This window comes from Oncorhynchus mykiss, chromosome 15, assembly GCF_057628025.1.
Source record: "Oncorhynchus mykiss isolate SJ-2025 chromosome 15, ASM5762802v1, whole genome shotgun sequence".
NCBI lineage: Eukaryota > Metazoa > Chordata > Actinopteri > Salmoniformes > Salmonidae > Oncorhynchus > Oncorhynchus mykiss.
The window spans coordinates 24,155,414-24,176,782 of record NC_143036.1 but is presented as its reverse complement, the minus strand read 5'-3'; the positions used below and the strand labels follow the sequence as shown (position 1 = coordinate 24,176,782).

Sequence of the window (21,369 nt, the reverse complement as noted above, 5' to 3'; positions counted from 1 at the left end):
TGCCCTGTGACGTCTGCACTGGGACGAAGCTCAAGGCTCTGAAATCCTGCCCGGTGTGTCTGACCTCTTACCGCGAAACTCACCTGCAGCCTGCATCAGGTAGCCGCAGCCTTAAAGAGACACAAGCTGATCGACCCCCATGCAGAACCTGGAAGACAGGATGTGCAAGAAGCAAGACAGACTCCTTGGAGCTGTTCTGTAGGACTGACCAGATGTGTGTGTGCCAGTTCTACACCGAGGCAGACCACAAGAGTCACCACATTGTCCCTCTAGAGGAAGAGTATGGGGAGAGGAAGGAGGAAGACGGAGGCACAGGTGCAGCAGATGATCCAGGAGCGACAACAGAAGGTTCAGGAGATTAATGAGTCCATAGAGCTCAGCAAGAGAGACGCGGAGAGAGAGAGAGAGAGAGAGAGAGAGAGAGAGATAGGAGACAGCGTGCGGATGCAGCTCTTCACTGATCTGATGGATCTCATTAAGGGAAGTCAGGTCCAGCTCATTGAGGTGATTGAGGGGAAGCAGACTGCAGCAGAGAGGCAGGGTAAATGGTCCATTAAAGAGCTGGAGCAGGAAATCACTGTGCTACTGACGGGAAGCACTGAGCTGAAGCAGCCGTCGTGCACCGAGGACTGGTCTAAGATCAGTGTCTATAGCCAGGTGTGTGAGGGAGAGATTAAGAGAGCTGTGTCTCAGAGAGAGCAGATGGAGAAAGACTGTGTCCCAGCTGCAGGAGAAACCGATGAGAGAACTGTAAGACGTAGTGTGATGCTGAGCTGAAGGGTAGGTAGCCGTATGAAGTGGACCCTAGACCCTAACACAGCACATCCCAATCTTACCATCTCTAAGGATGGTAAACCATTGGAGCATGGAAGCAAACTAAAGGAATGTTTATGACTACCCAGGGAGGTTTGGTAGTGCTACTTGTGTCCTTGGCAAAGAGGGCTTCTCCTCAGGGAGATTCTATTATAAGGTGCTAGTCAGGAATAAGACGGCGTGACCAGAGAGTCCCTCGGCAGGATGGGTAAAGCTCCATTTAGCCGGGAAAATGGAGTCTGGACTGTGGGGCTGAGGTCTAGAAATGAGTACCAGGCTATCTCAATCTCAATTGTCCGCCTCTCTCTAAGTAAGAAGCCCCAGAAGGTGGGGGTGTTGGTGGATTATGGGGGGGTCAGGTCTCCTTTTATGATGCAGCGGGGACAGGTCTCCTGGCTTACAAGTGAGGACATATCTCCTTGTCATATCTACTCTTTCACTGGCTGCACCCTCACTGTGAAACTCTAACCATACTTCTGCCCCTGTTATAAAAAGGCTGAAAACGCAGACCTGCTGGTCATTTCTTCTGTCACAGTCTGGGACAACTTTAACCTCCCAGTCAGATGATCGTTGTTCGATGATCATGGAGATTCCAGAATTAAATGAAATGTCATGAAATTGTTTTCTTTGTTTGTGCAAGAGGAAACTGCCCTGAAACACTGTACTGCACTTCCAGATACTGCACTTCCAGATACTGCACTTCTAGATACTGCACTTATACACTTGGAGAAATGTTTGGAGCTACGGCACAAGGTCTGGGAAGAATTTTGGATTCTCTCAGAAATTTCCAAAGGGGGAGAAACATTTTTCACGGGGAGGGTCAGACAACCTCTTCGGACAGACAACTGTCCCTACAAATCACGAGTTTGGGTAGGCGGGGCTTAAAATGCGGGCGGGAATTGAGCTCATGTTTTATCTAGGGCAATAAGTGGATACAGCAGTGATGTCTCCGGTGACGCCGACTCGTCCGTTCTACCCCAACTGACGCCGGAACTTCTACAGAGGTGTTAAGCCAGAAACACAGGAACATCGTGGGAGGCAACAAGTCTGTCTAGAGAGACTACATTTGTCCTGTGCTGGACATACAGTCTTTGTATTGGAGATGGGAGGAGAAAATACTATTTGGGTTGGGGGAAGGGGGTCTTTTGATGTATCCGATATGTCTGATGATCTCTATAATATATTCAATATGCTGGATCTCTGTGTCACTTTTTAAATTCTATTTTTTTAACCCCCTTTTTCTCCCCAATTTCCTGGTATCCAACTGTTAGTAATTACTATCTTGTCTCATCGCTACAACTCCCGTACGGGCTCGGGAGAGACGAAGGTTGAAAGTCATGCGTCCTCCGAAACACAACCCAACCAAGCCGCCCTGCTTCTTAACACAGCGCACCTCCAGCCCGGAAGCCGGCAGCACCAATGTGTCGGAGGAAACACCGTGCACCTGGCGACCTGGTTAGCGTGCACTGCGCCCGGCCCGCCACAGGAGTCACTGGTGCGCGATGAGACAAGGATATCCCTACCGGCCAAACCCTCCCTAACCCGGACAACGCTAGGCCAATTGTGCGTCGCCCCACGGACCTCCCGGTCGCGATCCCAGAGTCTCTGGTGGCATAGCATGCGCTGCGATGCAGTGCCCTAGACCACTGCGCCACTCGGGAGGCCTCAGTGTCACTCTTATGAGGAATATAAAAATACAACAACTAGAAATATCTCAAAGATGAAAACTACGATCTTCTTTTCTACGGTGTGCACTTCAGTGATAAGGGAAGTGTGTGTGTTTGGGTAATCACTGTGTCCATAATTAAATTCCATTGCATGAATTTAACTGCCGTCAAATCTTGAAGAACTGGAACAGCTCTGCCGCTAATACACAAACACGCACCCCCTAACCCCTGCTAACAGATCACATCTCATCTGTCATGTATAAACAAAGCCCGGGAAGCTGGCCTACAATAAAACAAACGAGGCAGGAAAGGAAAGGAGCGGAAAGTGCCGAGGCAGCAGCGGACCCCATTCTGTACGTTTACTGCCCATGGATGGAGACAGAAACGTTCAACGGGCTCTTTCAACCCAGTGGAAATGTCTCCCAGGAGTGTTTGTGCGTGGTGGGGAGAGTGTGTGTCAAAGGGGCCATGCTATCATACTCCCCAGAGTGTGAGAGAGGTTAGGGGTCAAGGTTAGGCTACCCTGATGTTTGTAGACCAGTGGTTGGGTGGGCCGGCCCGCCAGACATGTGATAGTAAATCAACAGAGGTGATAGGTCAGAAGGAAAAAACCTAAATATCCCAGGAAACCACAAACATGAAATCTAAGAAACCAAAACAACATCTCATACCCATATGGATTTCTAGGAAGTCAGGAAAGGAGGACGTAGCCTTAGCAACGGCAGATTCATTTGATTTACGAAATCTAATTCCAGTAGGCAACAAGTGGGGCTGATGTCAAACAGTACAATTAACCTGTGTCCCAAAAGGAAACATATTCCCTCTATAGCGTACTACTTATGACCATGATCCATAGGGAATAGGGTGCAATTTGGGAGGCAATGTATTATTGTATTGTACTATACGACATTGTCCAAAGTCCACTGATATTATTTACTTCACAATTTGAAATGTTACACCTCTCCCTTGTGTCCATAATCTGTAGTAGCAATGAGTCTTAACAGTACCACCGCCATGGGACGATGCCCACTGGGATTTGTTATAGGGCTCAGTTCCCACCTGGCTGAAGAGATGCTCCAGAAAGCTGTGTAGTTTCTTCTGCTTATCATGAGATATCCATACACTGGCAGGCATCTCGTCTCCTATAGGACAATATTCATAAACATCAGTCAGCATTAGACGCAGACACACACACAGACACACACACACACACACACACACACACACAGACACAGACACAGACACACACACAGACACACACGCAGACACACACGCAGACACACACGCAGACACACACGCAGACACACATGCAGACACACACACGCAGACACACACACGCAGCCCTGTGTCCAGTCCAATCGCCTGTCTGTGTCCATCTGTCTGTCAGATCTCGGTCACAGCTGTAAAGATCCTGCCAAAACCACCTCCATGCTAAATTCATAGCCATTATATGCTAATTGCTAAGTGAGGGCCTGTAAACCACAATGACAGTGTGTGTGTGTGTATGTGTGTGTGTGTGTGTGTGTGTGTGTGTGTGTGTGTGTGTGTGTGTGTGTGTGTGTGTGTGTGTGTGTGTGTGTGTGTGTGTGTGTGTGTGTGTGTGTGTGTGTGTGTGTGTGATAGCTCTCTGGCAGACAGCAGACAGATACAGAGATCGATATTTGACTTTTTTCCCTTACAGAAAAAACAAATGATTTCACATGTGGAAAATCACATGAATTCACACACAATTTCACATGTGTTTTTGGAACACTTCATGTGTTTTTTTTTGTAAGGGTTGACACAGCTGTGGGTTGACCCAGCCAAACGCCTGCCATACCCAATCATACTAATCCACAGGCTTTCCGTTCACATGGGTTGCATCCCAAATGGCACCCTATTCCCTATATAGTGCACTACTTTCGACCAGGGACCATGCGGCTCTGGTCAAAAGTAGTGCACTATGTATAGAATATGGTGCCAATTGTTACATGCATTAGATTCAAAGCCATAATCATGTAGCCAGGTCATAATCAAGTCCTGTCAGTCAGATGTGTGTTATTATACCTTGTGGTTGAATAGGGAAAATGGAACAAGTATCGTGCGGTCTAAAGTAGGCCTTGAACTTGTGTCCTGTATAGTAAATAGTACGTATCATGTGTGGCGTTATTGTATAGGACTACTGTGGACAGAGGGAAGAAAAGGACGTGTGTTCTGTTCTGTTCATTGAGCTGGGTTCAAATTTGGTTGAAGTTCATTTCAAGCTTGTTCTTTTGTTGACATGATTATGGAAGATGAAGTTGGGTGCAAATACCCAAAAGGGCCACTAGACAAATTACAGAAATCCTTGAAAGTTAACAAAATTCTGTTAGTTTACTGGTAAACTTTGAAAGTTTCCAGTAATATACCCTCGATGTGCAACCCTAATCCTGAATGGTGTTACTACTGTGGACAGACAGGTGAGGCATTTGCAGTATACTTTGGTCATTTATAACATTACAACTACTTCCACGGTAAATCATTCACGTGTGTTATGTAATTTATATCTGTGGTGTGTGTGTGTGTGTGTGTGTGGGGGGGTTGACTTGGATTACAGGGTTCTGCTAACTGGAGTCTGTGTGTATGTGACTGCATGTACTAGTTACCTGAGTCCATCTCATCAAAGTGTGTGTGTGTGTGTGTGTGTGTGTGTGTAGTGGTTACCTGAGTCCATCTCATCAAAGTGTGTGTGTGTGTGTAGTGGTTACCTGAGTCCATCTCATCAAAGTGTGTGTGTGAAGTGGTTACCTAAGTCCATCTCATCAAAGTGTGTGTGTGTGTGTGTGTGTAGTGGTTACCCGAGTCCATCTCATCAAAGTGTGTGTGTGTGTGTATGTGTGTGTGTGTGTGTGTGTGTGTGTGTAGTGGTTACCTGAGTCCATCTCATCAAAGTGTGTGTGTGTGTGTAGTGGTTACCTGAGTCCATCTCATCACTGTGAACATAGGAGCTGCAGTGGCTGCTACAGATACTGGTGAAGGAAGCTATGGAGTTCCTGTTGCTGTTACAGTCACTGAAGAGAGACACAGAGAAAAACATGTTCCAGCAGCCCGTAGAAACACTATTACTGCCCTCTAATACTAAAAACTGGTTACTGTCAATCTTTCTGGCGTCATCCCAAATGGCACCCTATACCCTATGGACCTTGGTTAAAAGTAGAGAATACTTTGTGTTATGATATAGGGGGGAAGGTTAGGGTTAGGACATAGACAAACACACTATGCATGTGACACTACCACACTCCATTCCCCCAGAGGGCAGCAGCAACCTTGTCCAAGTGCTGAGCCTGCTTAATAAGCACGTCGGGTGCTGCCCATTAAGGTGATCAGTCAGAGGGCCAGTTTGGAGAGCCGTAAGGCTGCTGGTGGGTTTGGTGGCCATGAGGTATTTTGTTAGTTCGGGCTGTTTGTAGTTGCCTTTTGTATACATTTATTTTGGAGACACCATCTGAACGGAGAGGTCAAGACAAAGAGGTCAAGAAGGATCTAGACCTTCCTAACAGGTGCCATTTGGGATGCAGCCTTTATGTTGCTGTTAGTCACAAAAACAACAGAGGGAGAAATGTTATTCACCAACAGGCTAATTGGCTACCAACTATATTCTCTCGCTCCATCCCTCCCTCTCTTGGTCATTACCTGTAGGAGTCTCTGTTGCTGATGGTGTCGTGTCCTGAGTCCTCCTGTTCGTCTCCGGCAACGTTGAAACACACCTTCTTTCCGTTCTTCTCTCCTCCTCGCTCTCCTTCGCTCTCCGCTGAGATGTAACTCTCTGGGGTCTTCATGTCTGAGGCAGGGGGGAGGGTGATGGAGGAGAGGAGGCTGGGAGAGAGAGAGAGAGAGAGAGAAGAGGGAAAGAGAGAGAGACCAGAGAGAGAAAATGCAGGTTATTGAAAGTAGCCACACTCTACAGCCTTCCTGTAGCAGTCAAAAATAACCATCACCAACTAACCAGGCAGGAGAGCATGACGACGAACAAGGCTTCACTCCTCCAACCTTAACATCCTCTCAAAAGTGCAATGTCAAGTTGACTTTACACCGAAAACATGCCTCGTGGTGAAAGAACACAGCGTTTAACATCATCAAGATGTGTGTGTTTGCGTGTGTGTGTGTATGTGTAATTGCGTATGTTAAGACATGTGAGCGAGTGAATGTGTCCGCACTTGCATGTGTGTGGAGGCCTATCATCGAATGTGTGTGCGTGCGCATGCATCACTCACACACCCACTGACAGTGAGAGCCAAACAAAGCTCCAACCTGTTTGTGCTAGTCTTCCTCACAACAACGCCAGCAGGCCAGAGGTCCTCCAAATATGAATAACTTCAAACATGCACAGCCAGCTGCGTCAACAGCCTAAACTCAACACACACCAGCCCCTCAACTCAGCCTCTCGCTCTGCATGCCTGGGTTCTATCAGGGGCTTTGTGGAGGAAGAGGATCAGAGCGCGATTGTGCGTCCCAAATGGCACCCTGTTCCCTACATAGTAGTACACGATCGGGAATATTGTGCCATTTAGCATGCAGACCAGGATATTTTCACAGAACTGCAGCAACACATGGAGTCATTTAGAGCCATATTTCCAATAAATGCCAGGCTTGGACTTCCTGACTGGCCTATATACAGAAAAACACTAACACGCCATGTCTGTTTGCATTTCAGACTAATTCCATTCATGTCCGTCACTGCGTATATTTTCCGTTGTGTCACGTTTCAGGCTTTACTTGAGACTGTTTCATTTTGGCGGAGTTAACAGACTGCCCTCATGTCCTCTCACACCTCACATCACATGATAGATGATACAGGCTCTATCATTTCAAAAGTCCTGTCGTTTTCCCCTTTAATCCATCCCGACATCTATCCATTCAGAGAAGAAGCAACGGAGACCTGCCATCATTAAATCCCACTCCAGATGCCACAACAATGCCCCTCTAGAATGCAGTGGCATTCCATTGCCATGGAGAAGGTTCCAGGCCCCGTGATTGGCTGGTAGTATATAAGGAAGTGTAAGCAGCTTAGGGCTTGTGTGCAGGGCATCAGAGGGAGCAGGGAGAAATGCAGTATTCAGACCCCTTCACGTTTTCCACATTTTGCGACAGCCTTATTCTAATATGGATACTTTTTCCCCCTACTACACACAATAATTCATAATGACAAAGCAAAAACCTCTTTTCTCCTTCACATTTATGAAACTATGAAAAAAATTAAAACAGAAATACATTATTTACATAAGTATTCAGAACCTTTGCCAAGAGTCTCGAAAATGAGCTCAGGTGCATCCCGTTTCCATTGACCATCCCGGAGGTGTTTATACATCTTGATTGGCGTCCAGCTGTGGTAAATTCAATTGATTGGACATGATTTGGAAAGGCACACACCTATCTATATAAGGTCCCACAGTAGACAGTGCATGTCAGAGCAAAAACAAAGCCATGTCCATAGAGCTCAGAGACATTATTGTGTCGAGGCACAGATATGGCGAATGTTATCAAAACAATTCTGCAGCACTAGAGGTTCCCAAGAACACAGTGGCCTCCATCATTCTTAACTGGAAGAAGTTAGGAACCCCCAACTCTTCCTAGAGCTGGCCGCCCGGCCAAACTGAGCAATCGGGGGAGAAGGGCCTTGGTCAGGGAGTTGACCAAGAACCCGAGCTCCAGAGTTCCTTTGTGGAGATGGGAAAAGCTTCCAGAATGACCACCATCTCTGCAGCACTCCACCAATCAGGCCTTTATGGTAAAGTAGCCAGACGGAAGCCACTCCTCAGTAAAAGGCACATGACAGTCTGTTTGGAGTTTGCCAAAAGGCACCTAAAGGACTCTCAGACCATGAGAAACAAGATGCCAAGTGTCACGTCCGGAGGAAACCAGGCGCCACTCATCACCTGGCCAATACCATCCTGACAGTGAAGCATGGTGGTGGCAGCATCATTCTGTGGGGATGTTTTTCAGTGGCAGGGACTGGAAGAATAGTGAGGATCGAGGGAAAGATTAACAGAGCAAAGAACAGAGAGATCCTTGATGAAAACCGGCTCAAGAGCTCAGACTAGTGTGAATGTTCACCTTCCAACAGGACAACAACCCTAAGAACACAGCCAAGACAACACAGGCTTTGGGACAAGTCTCTGAATGTCCTTGAGTGTTCCAGCCAGAGCTCGGACTTGATCAAACATCTCTGGAGAGACCTGAAAATCACTGTGTAGCGACGTTCCCCATCAAACCAAACAGAGCTTGAGAGGATCTGCAGAGAAGAATGGGAGCATTGGGGCATTGTCATGCTGAAAAAGGGCCTTCCCCAAACTGTTGCCACAAAGTTGGAAGCACAGAAATGTCTAGAATGTCATTGTAAGCTGTAGTGTTAACATTTCCCTTCACCGGAATTAAGGGGCCTAGCCCGAACAATGAAAAACTGCCCCAGACTATTATTCCTCTTCCACCAAACATTACAGTTGGCACTATGCCTTCGAGCAGGTAGCGTTCTCCTGGCATCCACGAAACCCAGATTTGTCCATTGGACTGCCAGATAGTGATGCATGATTCATCACCACAGGGAAAGCGTTTCAAGTGCTCAAATCAAGTAACATGTTATTGGTCACATACACATGCTTAGCAGATGTTATTGCAGGTGTAGCGAAATGCTTGTGTTTCTAGTGCCAACAGTGCAGTAATATCTTTCACAACATACACAAATCTAAGTAAAGGAAAGGAATTAAATATATACATATTTGGACGAGCAATGTCAGAACGGCATAGACTAAGACACGGTAGAAAATAATAGAATACAGTATATACACGAGATGAGTAATGGAAAATATTTTAACTTTAAATTATTAGTGTCTAGTGTTCGAATTTATTAAAGTGGCCAGTGATTTCAAGTCTATGTATGTAGGCAGCAGCCTCTAATGTGCTAATGATGGCTATTTAACAGTCTGATGGCCTTGAGATAGAAGCTGTTTTCAGTTTCTCGGTCCCAGCTTGTTTGCCCCCAGTGATGCGTTGGGATGGAGGCACCACCCCAATGGAGAGCCCTACAGTTGCGGGCGGTGCAGTTGCCGTACCAGGCAGTGATACAGCCCGACAGGATGCTCTCAATTGTGCATCTGTAAAGGTTTGTGAGGGTTTCTTTCTTCAGCCTCCTGAGGTTGAAGAGGTGCTGTTGCGCCTTCTTCACCACACATTGTCTGTGTGGGTGGACCATTTCAGTTTGTCAGTGATGTGTATGCCGAGGACCTTGAAAATGTCCACCTTCTCAACTGCGTTCCAGTCAATGTGGATAGGGTGTTGCTCCCTCTGCTGTTTCCTGAAGTCCACCATCATCTCCTTTCTTTTGTTGACGTTGAGTAAGAGGTTATTTTCCTGGCACCACACTCTCGGAGCCCTCACCTCCTCCCTGTAGGCTGTCTCATCATTGTTGGCAAACTTGATGATTGAGTGCGTGGCCACGCACTCAAGGGTGAACAGTACAGGAGGGGGCTGAGCACGGACCATTGTGGGGTCCCAGTGTTGAGGATCAGCGAAGCGGAGGTGTTGTTTCCTACCTTCACCACCGGACGGCGGCCTGTCAGGAAGTCCAGGACCCAGTTGCACATGGCGGGGTTCAGACCCAGGGCCTCGAGCTTAATGATGAGCTTGGAGGGTACTATGGTGTTGAATGCTGAGCTGTAGTCAATGAACAGCATTCATACATAGGTATTCCTCTTGTACAGATAGGATAGGGCAGTGTGCAGTGTGATGATGATTGCATCATCTGTGGATCTATTGGGGCGGTAAGCAAATTGAAGTGGGTCTAGGGTGTCGGGTAAGGTAGAGGTGATATGATCATTGACTAGTCTCTCAAAGCACTTCATGATGACAGAAGTGAGTGCTACGGGGCAATAGTCATTTAGTTCAGTTACCTTTGCTTTCTTGGGTACAGGAACAAGGGTGGACATCTTGAAGCATGTGGGGACAGCAGACTTGGATAGGGAGAGATTGGATATGTCCGTAAACACACTAGCCAGCTGGTCTGTGCATGCTCTGAGGATGCTGCTAGGTATGCAGTCTGGACCGGCAGCCTTTCAAAGGTTAACACTCTTAAATGTCTTACTCACATCGGCCACGAAGAAGAAGAGCCCACAGTCCTTGGTAGCGGGCCGCGCCGGTGGCACTGTGTTATCCTCAAAGCGGGCGAAGAAGTTGTTTAGCTTGTCCGAAAGCAAGACGTTGGTGTCCGTGACGTGGCTGGTTTTCCTTTTTACAGTGCCTTGCGAAAGTATTCGGCCCCCTTGAACTTTGCGACTTTTTGCCACATTTCAGGCTTCAAACATAAAGATATAAAACTGTATTTTTTTGTGAAGAATCAACAACAAGTGGGACACAATCATGAAGTGGAACGACATTTATTGGATATTTCAAACTTTTTTAACAAATCAAAAACTGAAAAATTGGGCGTGCAAAATTATTCAGCCCCTTTACTTTCAGTGCAGCAAACTCTCTCCAGAAGTTCAGTGAGGATCTCTGAATGATCCAATGTTGACCTAAATGACTAATGATGATAAATACAATCCACCTGTGTGTAATCAAGTCTCCGTATAAATGCACCTGCACTGTGATAGTCTCAGAGGTCCGTTAAAAGCGCAGAGAGCATCATGAAGAACAAGGAACACACCAGGCAGGTCCGAGATACAGTTGTGAAGAAGTTTAAAGCCGGATTTGGATACAAAAAGATTTCCCAAGCTTTAAACATCCCAAGGAGCACTGTGCAAGCGATAATATTGAAATGGAAGGAGTATCAGACCACTGCAAATCTACCAAGACCTGGCCGTACCTCTAAACTTTCAGCTCATACAAGGAGAAGACTGATCAGAGATGCAGCCAAGAGGCCCATGATCACTCTGGATGAACTGCAGAGATCTACAGCTGAGGTGGGAGACTCTGTCCATAGGACAACAATCAGTCGTATATTGCACAAATCTGGCCTTTATGGAAGAGTGGCAAGAAGAAAGCCATTTCTTAAAGATATCCATAAAAAGTGTTGTTTAAAGTTTGCCACAAGCCACCTGGGAGACACACCAAACATGTGGAAGAAGGTGCTCTGGTCAGACAAAACCAAAATTGAACTTTTTGGTAATAATGCAAAACGTTATGTTTGGCGTAAAAGCAACACAGCTGAACACACCATCCCCACTGTCAAACATGGTGGTGGCAGCATCATGGTTTGGGCCTGCTTTTCTTCAGCAGGGACAGGGAGGATGGTTAAAATTGATGGGAAGATGGATGGAGCCAAATACAGGACCATTCTGGAAGAAAACCTGATGGAGTCTGCAAAAGACCTGAGACTGGGACGGAGATTTGTCTTCCAACAAGACAATGATCCAAAACATATAGCAAAATCTACAATGGAATGGTTCAAAAATAAACATATCCAGGTGTTAGAATGGCGAAGTCAAAGTCCAGACCTGAATCCAATCGAGAATCTGTGGAAAGAACTGAAAACTGCTGTTCACAAATGCTCTCCATCCAACCTCACTGAGCTCGAGCTGTTTTGCAAGGAGGAATGGGAAACAATTTCAGTCTCTCGATGTGCAAAACTGATAGAGACATACCCCAAGCGACTTACAGCTGTAATCGCAGCAAAAGGTGGCGCTACAAAGTATTAACTTAAGGGGGCTGAATAATTTTGCACGCCCAATTTTTCAGTTTTTGATTTGTTAAAAAAGTTTGAAATATCCAATAAATGTCGTTCCACTTCATGATTGTGTCCCACTTGTTGTTGATTCTTCACAAAAAAATACAGTTTTATATCTTTATGTTTGAAGCCTGAAATGTGGCAAAAGGTCGCAAAGTTCAAGGGGGCCGAATACTTTCGCAAGGCACTGTAAGTCTGTGATTGTCTGTAGACCCTGCCACATACATATAGTGTCTGAGCCATTGAATTGCGACTGCACTTTGTCTCTATACTGACGTTTTGCCTGTTTGATTGCCTTACAAAGGGGAATGACTACACTGTTTGTATTCTGCCATATTCCCAGTCACCTTGCCATGATTAAATGCAGTGGTTCGCTCTCTCAGTTTTCCACAAATGCTGCCATCTATCCAAGGTTGCTGGTTTGGGTAGGTTTTAATAGTACAGTGGGTACAACATCTCCTATACACTTCCTGATAAACTCAGTCACCGTATCAGTATATTCGTCAATGCTATTCTTAGAGGCTACCCGGAACATATCCCAGTCCGTGTGATCAAAACAATCTTGAAGTGTGGATTCCGATTGGTCAGATCAGCATTGAATAGTTCTTAGCACAGGTATTTCCTGTGAGTTTCTGCCTATAGGAAGCGAGGAGCAAAACGGAGTCACGATCAGATTTTCTGAAGGGGTGCATGGGAGGGCCTTGTAGGCATCCCAGAAGTTGAAGTAGCAGTGGTCAAGTGTTTTAGAACTTCGGCAGCCAAAATTTCTACAATTTTCTTTGTAAAAATCCCCAGATAAAATAAATGAGTCCTGTGGTTTCCAGTTTGCATTAAGTCCAGTGATGTTCTTTGAGGGCTGTGACTATAACCCAAAATTATTTTATTGGAGACGATACAGTCAGCATTTAATTGTGAGGTATTCTAGGTTGGTTGAACAAAAGGACTTGAGATCCTGCATGTTATCACAATCGCACCATGAGTCAATAATCATGAAACATACACCCCTGCCCTTCTTCCCGGAGAGATATTTATTCCTGTCTGTGCGATGAACGGAGAACCCAGCTGGCTGGACGGACTCTGACAGTAAATCCTGAGAGAGTCATGTTTCCGTTAAACAGAGTATGTTACAATCCCTGATGTCTCTCTGGAAAGAAATCCTCGCCCTAAGCTCGTCAACTTTATTATCCATAGACAGGACATTAGCGAGTAATATACTTGGAAGCGGCGGGTGGTGTGCGTGCCTCCTAAGTCGAACTAGAAGACCACTCCGAGTACCTCTCCTCCGCCGGCAGTGTTTTGGGTCGGCCTCTGGATTCAGTTCAATTGCCCTGGGGGTGCACACCAGGGCAACAAAGGATCTGATTTGGGAATGTTGTATTTCTGGTCGTAATGCTGGTAGTGCTGGTGAGTTACTGCCGCTCTGATATCCAATAGTCCTTTTCAGCTGGGCTAATAAAAAAATTCTGGGCTAATAATGTAAGAAATATTACATAAAAAAAACAAAATACAGGAACATTTCCTAAGAGCGAGAAGCCCTCCCTGTCGGCGTCATTTTCCATTTTTTTGCTCCAGAATTGAATAGCGGCGAGCTTTACACAACTCCAGCGGACGCTTTGCATTAAGCATGGTGATCTTAGGATTGTGTGTGGCTGCTCTGCAACGGAAACCCATTTCATGAAGCTCCTGACGAACAGTTCTTGTGCTGACGTTGCTTCCAGAGGCAGTTTGGAACTTGGTAGTGAGTGTTGCAACCGAGGACAAATGATCTTTAAGCGCTATGCGCTTCAGCACTTGCCGATTCCATTCTGTGAGCTAGTGTAGCTTACCACTTTGAAGCTGAGCCGTTGTTGCTCCTAGACGTTTCCAGTTCACAATAACAGCACTTGCAGTTGACTGAGGCAGCTCTAGCAGGGCAGAAAGTTGACAAATGTACTTGTTGGAAAGGTGGCATGTTTAAAGTCAATAAATTATTCAGTAAGGCCACTGTACTGCCAATGTTCGTCTATGGAGATTGCATGGCTGTGTGCTCAATTTTATACACCTGTCAACAACGGGTGTGGCTGAAATAACTGAATCCATTACTTTGCAGCGGTGTCCACATACGTTTGTATGCATAGTGTATCAAGTTTCATGCAGATCGGTCATTTGCTGCTTAAACCACTAATAACAATGACAGGACCACAACACTGGGTCAGGGGCGGGATCGAGAGAGAGAGAGAGAGAGAGAGAGAGAAACAGAGGGAGAAACAGAGAGAGGAAACAGAAGGGAGAGAAGGAAAGATGCAAAAAGAGAGCGAGAGCGACCAACTCTCAGAGCTCTCCCCTAAGTCTGTCCTGAATAGCTTTATATACATACACCTTTAATCAAGCCCCTTGACAAGCTCTATCGGCTCAATAGGCATCAATCACCCTCACAAGATCGATAAGAGCATCTGCATTACAAAGCCTTTACCTCAGTCAGGTTCTTAACAGTGCATCAGCATGGTTTAATCAGAGAGGAAGTGAACATGTTAGAGTGGACAGATGTGAAGTATTGGAGCTGACTGGACTGGAGAGGTGGGATGCGTCCCAAATGGCACTCTATTCAATATACAGTGCCAGTCAAAAGTTTGGAAACACCTACTCATTCAAGGGTTTTTCTTTATTTTTTACTATTTTCTACATTGAAGAATACTAGTCAAGGTTATCTGATGCAGCACTCCATCACTATCCTTCTTGGTCTGAAGGTGTGTTGGGTCATTGTCCTGTTGAAAAACAAATGATAGTCCCACTAAGTGCAAACCAGATGGGATGGCGTATCGTTGCAGAATGCTGTGGTAGCCATGCTGATTAAGTGTGCTTTGAATTCTAAATAAATTACTGACCGTGTCACGAGCCAAGCACCCCCACACAATAACACCTCCTCCTACATGCTTCACGGTGGGAACCACACATTCAGAGATCATCTGTTCACCTACTCTGCATATCACAAAGACCCGGCTGTTGGAACCAAAAATCTTAAATTTGGACTCAGACTTAAGGACAGATTTCCACCGGTCTAATGTCCATTGCTCGTGTTTCTTATCCCAAATAAGTGTCTTCTTCTTATTGGTGTCCTTTAGTAGTGGTTTCTTTGAAAGAATTCGACCATGAAGGCCTGATTCATGCAGTCTCCTCTGAATAGTTGATGTTGAGATGTGTCTGTTACTTGAACTCTGTGGAGCAATTATTTGGGCTGCAATTTGAGGTGCAGTTATTTTAATGAACTTATTCTCTGCAGCAGAGGTAACTCTGGGTTTTCCCAGTCAGGTTCATCATAGCGCTTGATGGTTTGTGCGACTGCACTTGAAGAAACTTTCAAAGTTCTTGAGATGTTCCGGATTGACTGACCTTCATGCCTTAAAGTAATGATGGACTGTCATTTCTCTTTGCTTATCTGAGCTGTTCTTGCCATAATAAAGACTTGGTATTTTACCAAATAGGGCTATCTTCTGTTTACCACCTCTACCTTGTCACAACACCTGTGAATGGCTCAAACGCATTAAGGAAAGAATTTCCACTAATTAACAAGGCACACCTGTTAATTGAAATGCATTCCAGGTGACTACCTCATGAAGCATTTTACAAATGTTTGCATTTTTGACATCAGAGTATTTTGTGTAGATCGTTGACAAGAAAATGACACAAGAAAATGTGTAAAAAGTCAAGGTGTGTGAATACTTGATGAAGGCACTGTGTTGGGCCTTCGTTTTACTTGGATGACTGTAGTCAACCTCATGAAGCTGGTTGAGAGAATGCCAAGAGTGTGCAAAGCTGACATCAAGGCAAAGGGTGGCTACTTTGAAGAATCTCAAATATACAGTAAAACATATTTGGATCTGTTTAACACTTTTCTGGCACTACATGACTCCATATGTGTTATTTCATAGATTTGATGTCTTCACTATTATTCCACAATGTAGAAAATACTAAAAAATCAAAACCATTGAATGAGTAGGTGTGTCAAAAGTTCACTGGTACTGTATAGAGCACTACTTTTGACCCAGTCCTATTGGTTGACCCAGCCCTATTGGTTGACCCAGCCCTATTGGTTGACCCAGCCCTATTGGTTTACTCAGCCCTATTGGTTGACCCAGCCCTATTGGTTGACCCAGCCCTATTGGCCCTGGTCCAAATCAGTGTACTGTATATAAGGAACAGGGTGCCATTTGAGACAGACTTTGTTAGCGTTCGAATCTCTGGGATGAGAAATGGATGGACGTTTACCTGGTAGACGCAGGCGGGAGAGGAGGAGAGGCGGGGGGATAGGGGGACATAAGTTAGGAAGAGAAAAGGTTGGAAGAGAGAGAACTGGGGCAGAAGAGAAAATAAACAACGGTGAAAATTACTAGGAGAGGAGGACTTGACGTGATGCAGGACGTGGGGAGAAGAGAGGAGAAGCGGTAGAGATATAAACCACGTCATCAGGCACGTCCTCGGACAGCTTGTGGGACTCCATGTTCGGTGTCCTGATGCAAAAGGTCAAAGGTTGTGGTGCTTCTAAACGGTCAACGCCAAGGAACCACCGCCAAGAAGTTGTGCAACTAATAATCCTTCCATGTCCGCTCTCTCTTTTCCCATTACTGAAACATCCCCATTCCCTCCAGTGAGGTTGGAAGTTGGAAATCCGTCTCCACTTTGGAGGGGGAAGGAAGGAAATGCTGATTGTGAAATAAAAGTAGCCTTTGTTCCAAATGTGAAAGCTTCAATTCATCAATACATGGTTACAGCACAAAAGACCGGAGACAAGGTCAGTCACACACCACACAGAGACAGAGAGACAAGGTCAGTCACACACCACACAGAGACAGAGAGACAAGGTCAGTCACACACCACACAGAGACAGAGAGACAAGGTCAGTCACACACCACACAGCCACTTACACACACAGAGACACAAGGTCAGTCACACACCACACAGAGAGAGAGACAGGGTCAGTCAAACACACCACACAGAGACAGAGAAACAAGGTCAGTCACACACCACACAGAGACAGAGAGACAAGGTCAGTCACACACACCACACAGAGACAGAGAGACAAGGTCAGTCACACACCACACAGAGACAGAGAGACAAGGTCAGTCACACACCACACAGAGACAGAGAGACAAGGTCAGTCACACACCACACAGAGACAGAGAGACAAGGTCAGTCACACACCACACAGAGACAGAGACACAAGGTCAGTCACACACCACACAGAGACAGAGACACAAGGTCAGTCACACACACCACACAGAGACAGAGAGACAAGGTCAGTCACACACCACACAGAGACAAGGTCAGTCACACACCACACAGAGACAGAGAGACAAGGTCATTCACACACCACACAGAGACAGAGACACAAGGTCAGTCACACACCACACAGAGAGACAAGTTCAGTCACACACACCACACAGAGACAGAGAGACAAGGTCAGTCACACACACCACACAGAGACAAGGTCAGTCACACACCACACAGAGAGAGAGAGACACGGTCAGTCACACACACCACACAGAGACAGAGAGACAAGGTCAGTCACACACCACACAGAGAGAGAGAGACAAGGTCAGTCACACACCACAAAGAGACAGAGAGACAAGGTCAGTCACACACCACACAGAGAGAGAGACAAGGTCAGTCACACACACCACACAGAAACAGAGAGACAAGGTCAGTCACACACCACAAAGAGACAGAGAGACAAGGTCAGTCACACACCACAAAGAGACAGAGAGACAAGGTCAGTCACACACCACACAGAGACGGAGAGACAAGGTCAGTCACACACACCACACAGAGACAGAGAGACAAGGTCAGTCACACACACCACACAGAGACAGAGAGACAAGGTCAGTCACACACCACAAAGAGACAGAGAGACAAGGTCAGTCACACACCACACAGAGAGAGAGAGACAAGGTCAGTCACACACACCACACAGAGACAGAGAGACAAGGTCAGTCACACACACCACACAGAGACAGAAAGACAAGGTCAGTCACACACCACACAGAGAGAGAGAGACAATGTCAGTCACACACCACACAGAGACAAGGTCAGTCACACACCACACAGCCACTTACACACACAGAGACAGAGAGACAAGGTCAGTCACACACACCACTCAGAGACAGAGAGACAAGGTCAGTCACACACCACACAGAGACAGAGAAACAAGGTCAGTCACACACCACACAGCCACTTACACACACAGAGACAGAGACAGAGAGAGACAGAGACAGAGAGACGGAGAGAGAGAGAGAGAGCGAGAGAGCCACACACACACACACACACAATTTCCCTCAGATTACACAGACCCACAAAAAATTCCAAAACAAATCCAATTTCGATAAACTCACATATCTATTGGGCGAAATACCACAGTGTGCAATCACAGCAGCAAGATTTGTGATCTGAAGAACAAACACCATTGTAAATACAACCTATAGTCATGTTGATTTATTTTCCATTTTGAACCTTAACTATTTGCATATCGTTACAACACTGTATATAGACATAATATGACATTTGAAATGTCTTTATTCTTTTGGAACTTTTGTGATTGTAATGTTTACTGTAAAAAAATATAAAAAAATAACAAGGGACAGAGAGAATGGACGAGGGACAGAGAGAATGGACGAGGGACAGAGAGAATGGACGAGGGACAGAGAGAATGGACGAGGGACAGAGAGAATGGACGAGGGACAGAGAGAATGGACGAGGGACAGAGAGAATGGACGAGGGACAGAGAGAATAGACGAGGGACAGAGAGAATGGACGAGGGACAGAGAGAATGGACGAGGGACAGAGAGAATTTACGAGGGACAGAGAGAATGGACGAGGGACAGAGAGAATGGACGAGGGACAGAGAGAATGGACGAGGGACAGAGAGAATGGACGAGGGACAGAGAGAATGGACGAGGGACAGAGAGAATGGACGAGGGACAGAGAGAAGAAGAGGGTTAGAACGAAAGAGAGCGCAAGAGAAAACTTTTAAATCAGGGCCCTTCAAAATGGACCCTCCCTCTCTGCCTGGTTTAAGAGGGCCCGGGAGCTCATTTTGCTCTGCTGCTCCTGAGAGGCCCTATCAGAGATCAGAGGACCGATCAATAGTCTCTGTAATCCACTGGCTAACACTGACACACCCAGAACCATAGAGGTCACAGCAAATGAGTCTACCTTGTCTACCTTTAAGGAATGTCTCAGTGCGTCACAATGTGTGCATACACTAATTAGCATTGACAGAAGCATGTCATTAACATCCGTGCTGATAAGCATATGTGCGTATGTGTGTGTGTGTGTGTGTGTGTGTGTGTGTGTGTGTGTGTGTGTTGTTCCTGTCAGATGTCAGTGTTTCACATTTTCTCCCTGTGACTCTGAACCTCCAAACAATGACACCATCAACAGCACTGGAACCAGCATGGCCAGCAAGGAAACACACGCACCGCTCGCACTGAAGTAACAACGTGAGTGAGAATGACCAAGTCTCCTCTCACTCACTAGAGACCACTATATCACACACAATGGCCTTCTAAAACTACTGCTCACTTTATGAGGCTCACATGTATCCGGAGGACCAGTTTATACTAGTGTGTGTGTGTGTGTGTGTGTGTGTGTGTGTGTGTGTGTGTGTGTGTGTGTGTGTGTGTGAGTGTGAATGTGTGTGTGTTTATAGTAGGGGAAACGGCGTCAGCGGAAGCAGTCGCCGGTCTTTACAAATCACACCATTTCCTCTGCTTATACCAAAATCTATTTTCTCCCCAGCCGGTTTCACCGTCCAAGCAGTGCATATTAAAATGGAAATCAAACCAATAGTCTCAGACAAATAAACACATTCTTCCACTCCTGAAGTGACAAACAAAATACTTCTGAGTAAGGCTGTGTGTGAGCGCACCATGCGCGCGTACGTGCAAGGCAGGTGTGTGTGTGCCTGCACATATCTGTGTACGTGTGTGTTGCCAGACTCACTCGTGTATCTGTGAGGCGTGGCCCTCCATCTCTTTCACCAGCGTGGTCAGCTTGCCTAGTAGTTTCTGGTAGGAGTCCAAGACCAGCAGGTCATCCTCCCGGAGCAGGAAGCGGAGGCCGTGACCCTCCGTACGACCCAGACTGTGACCTGACGGAGCTGCCATACTGGTGATGGTGTGTTGTACGTACACCATGGGGTTCAGCTTACCTGGGAGACGGTCAGAATTAAACGCAGCACTACAATGGACATTGGCATCCTAGCAAGATGACAAGACATTCAGTTGCTGGCCTCTTCTCTAACCTTCTCTAACCCTCCAGGGTTAGGGTCAGAGGTCAGGGCTTAGTGCCATGCTCTCACCTTGTTCGGCGTTACGACCTCCTCTCTCCAGGGTGGAACTCTTCCTGTTGTCCAGCTGCACTCCGAAGGCGCTGCCCAGAGAGGTGGTGGTTTTGGGGTAGGACACCTCCATCACGTTCACATGGCAGTTGGTGGGGCAGAAGTCGCTGCTGTGGAGCGGGAACACCTTGGTTTTGGCCTGCTTGAAGGTGGGCCACGCCCTGTTCTTCAACACCCGCGAGAACTGGAGGGAGGAGAGAGAGAGATGGTGGGAGTTAAGCATTTCTACAATGCTTTAGTGATGCTCTCTTTAGGATTGCAAAATTACACCAAGTTGATCAAAATTCCCAAGTTTCCCAGAAATCCCTGTTTGGGGATTCGTTATGTCCTGCTTATTCCCTCCTGATTCCAGGAATCTTACAACCGGGATTTCTGTAAGACCTTAGAATTTGGGGAAAGCTACTTGAATCCGAGCTCTTTCGGTCTCTGGATGCAGACTAAGCAGTAACACGCTGGTCAGAATACCCCTGTCAGAATCATTTACATTCCCCTCTGCAACCCTTCGATTTATGTTAAATATTTCAGCCATTAGCCAATCATCAAAGTCTGGACACAGGAAACAGAATGTGCCTAACAAACAACCAGTCTGTGTTTATGTGGAGTATTTACAAGTCTGAGCAACTCTGAACCTGAAACACATCACCTATCAACACACTCATTCATAAGTAAAACTATGTTTAATGCTGGGTTGGGTGATTTCACTGAAACCAGAGAATTATTGCACACAGTCTGACGAAGTACAGGTAACATTAAACAGCTCTTCTCCTTTACTGAGACGTTCTATGGAGGGGTACAGATTCAAGAAGCTCGACCTCCTTCCTCGGTATAATTTCATCTCAGTA

General features: G+C 46.2%; 1 protein-coding gene across 2 annotated transcripts in view; it reads right to left on the bottom strand.

Annotated features, from left to right (window-relative positions):
• The window catches only part of prex2 (phosphatidylinositol-3,4,5-trisphosphate-dependent Rac exchange factor 2), a 203,376-nt gene that overhangs the window by 72,368 nt on the left and 109,639 nt on the right, over positions 1–21,369 (bottom strand). For both annotated transcript variants that reach the window (XM_036944100.2, XM_036944101.2), the window contains exons 24-28: positions 20,489–20,711; positions 20,131–20,338; positions 6,132–6,314; positions 5,415–5,509; positions 3,540–3,622 (exon numbers count right to left, since the gene is read on the bottom strand). In XM_036944100.2, the coding sequence (XP_036799995.1) occupies positions 3,540–3,622; positions 5,415–5,509; positions 6,132–6,314; positions 20,131–20,338; positions 20,489–20,711 (792 nt within the window). The remainder of the gene's footprint in view (positions 1–3,539; positions 3,623–5,414; positions 5,510–6,131; positions 6,315–20,130; positions 20,339–20,488; positions 20,712–21,369) is intronic.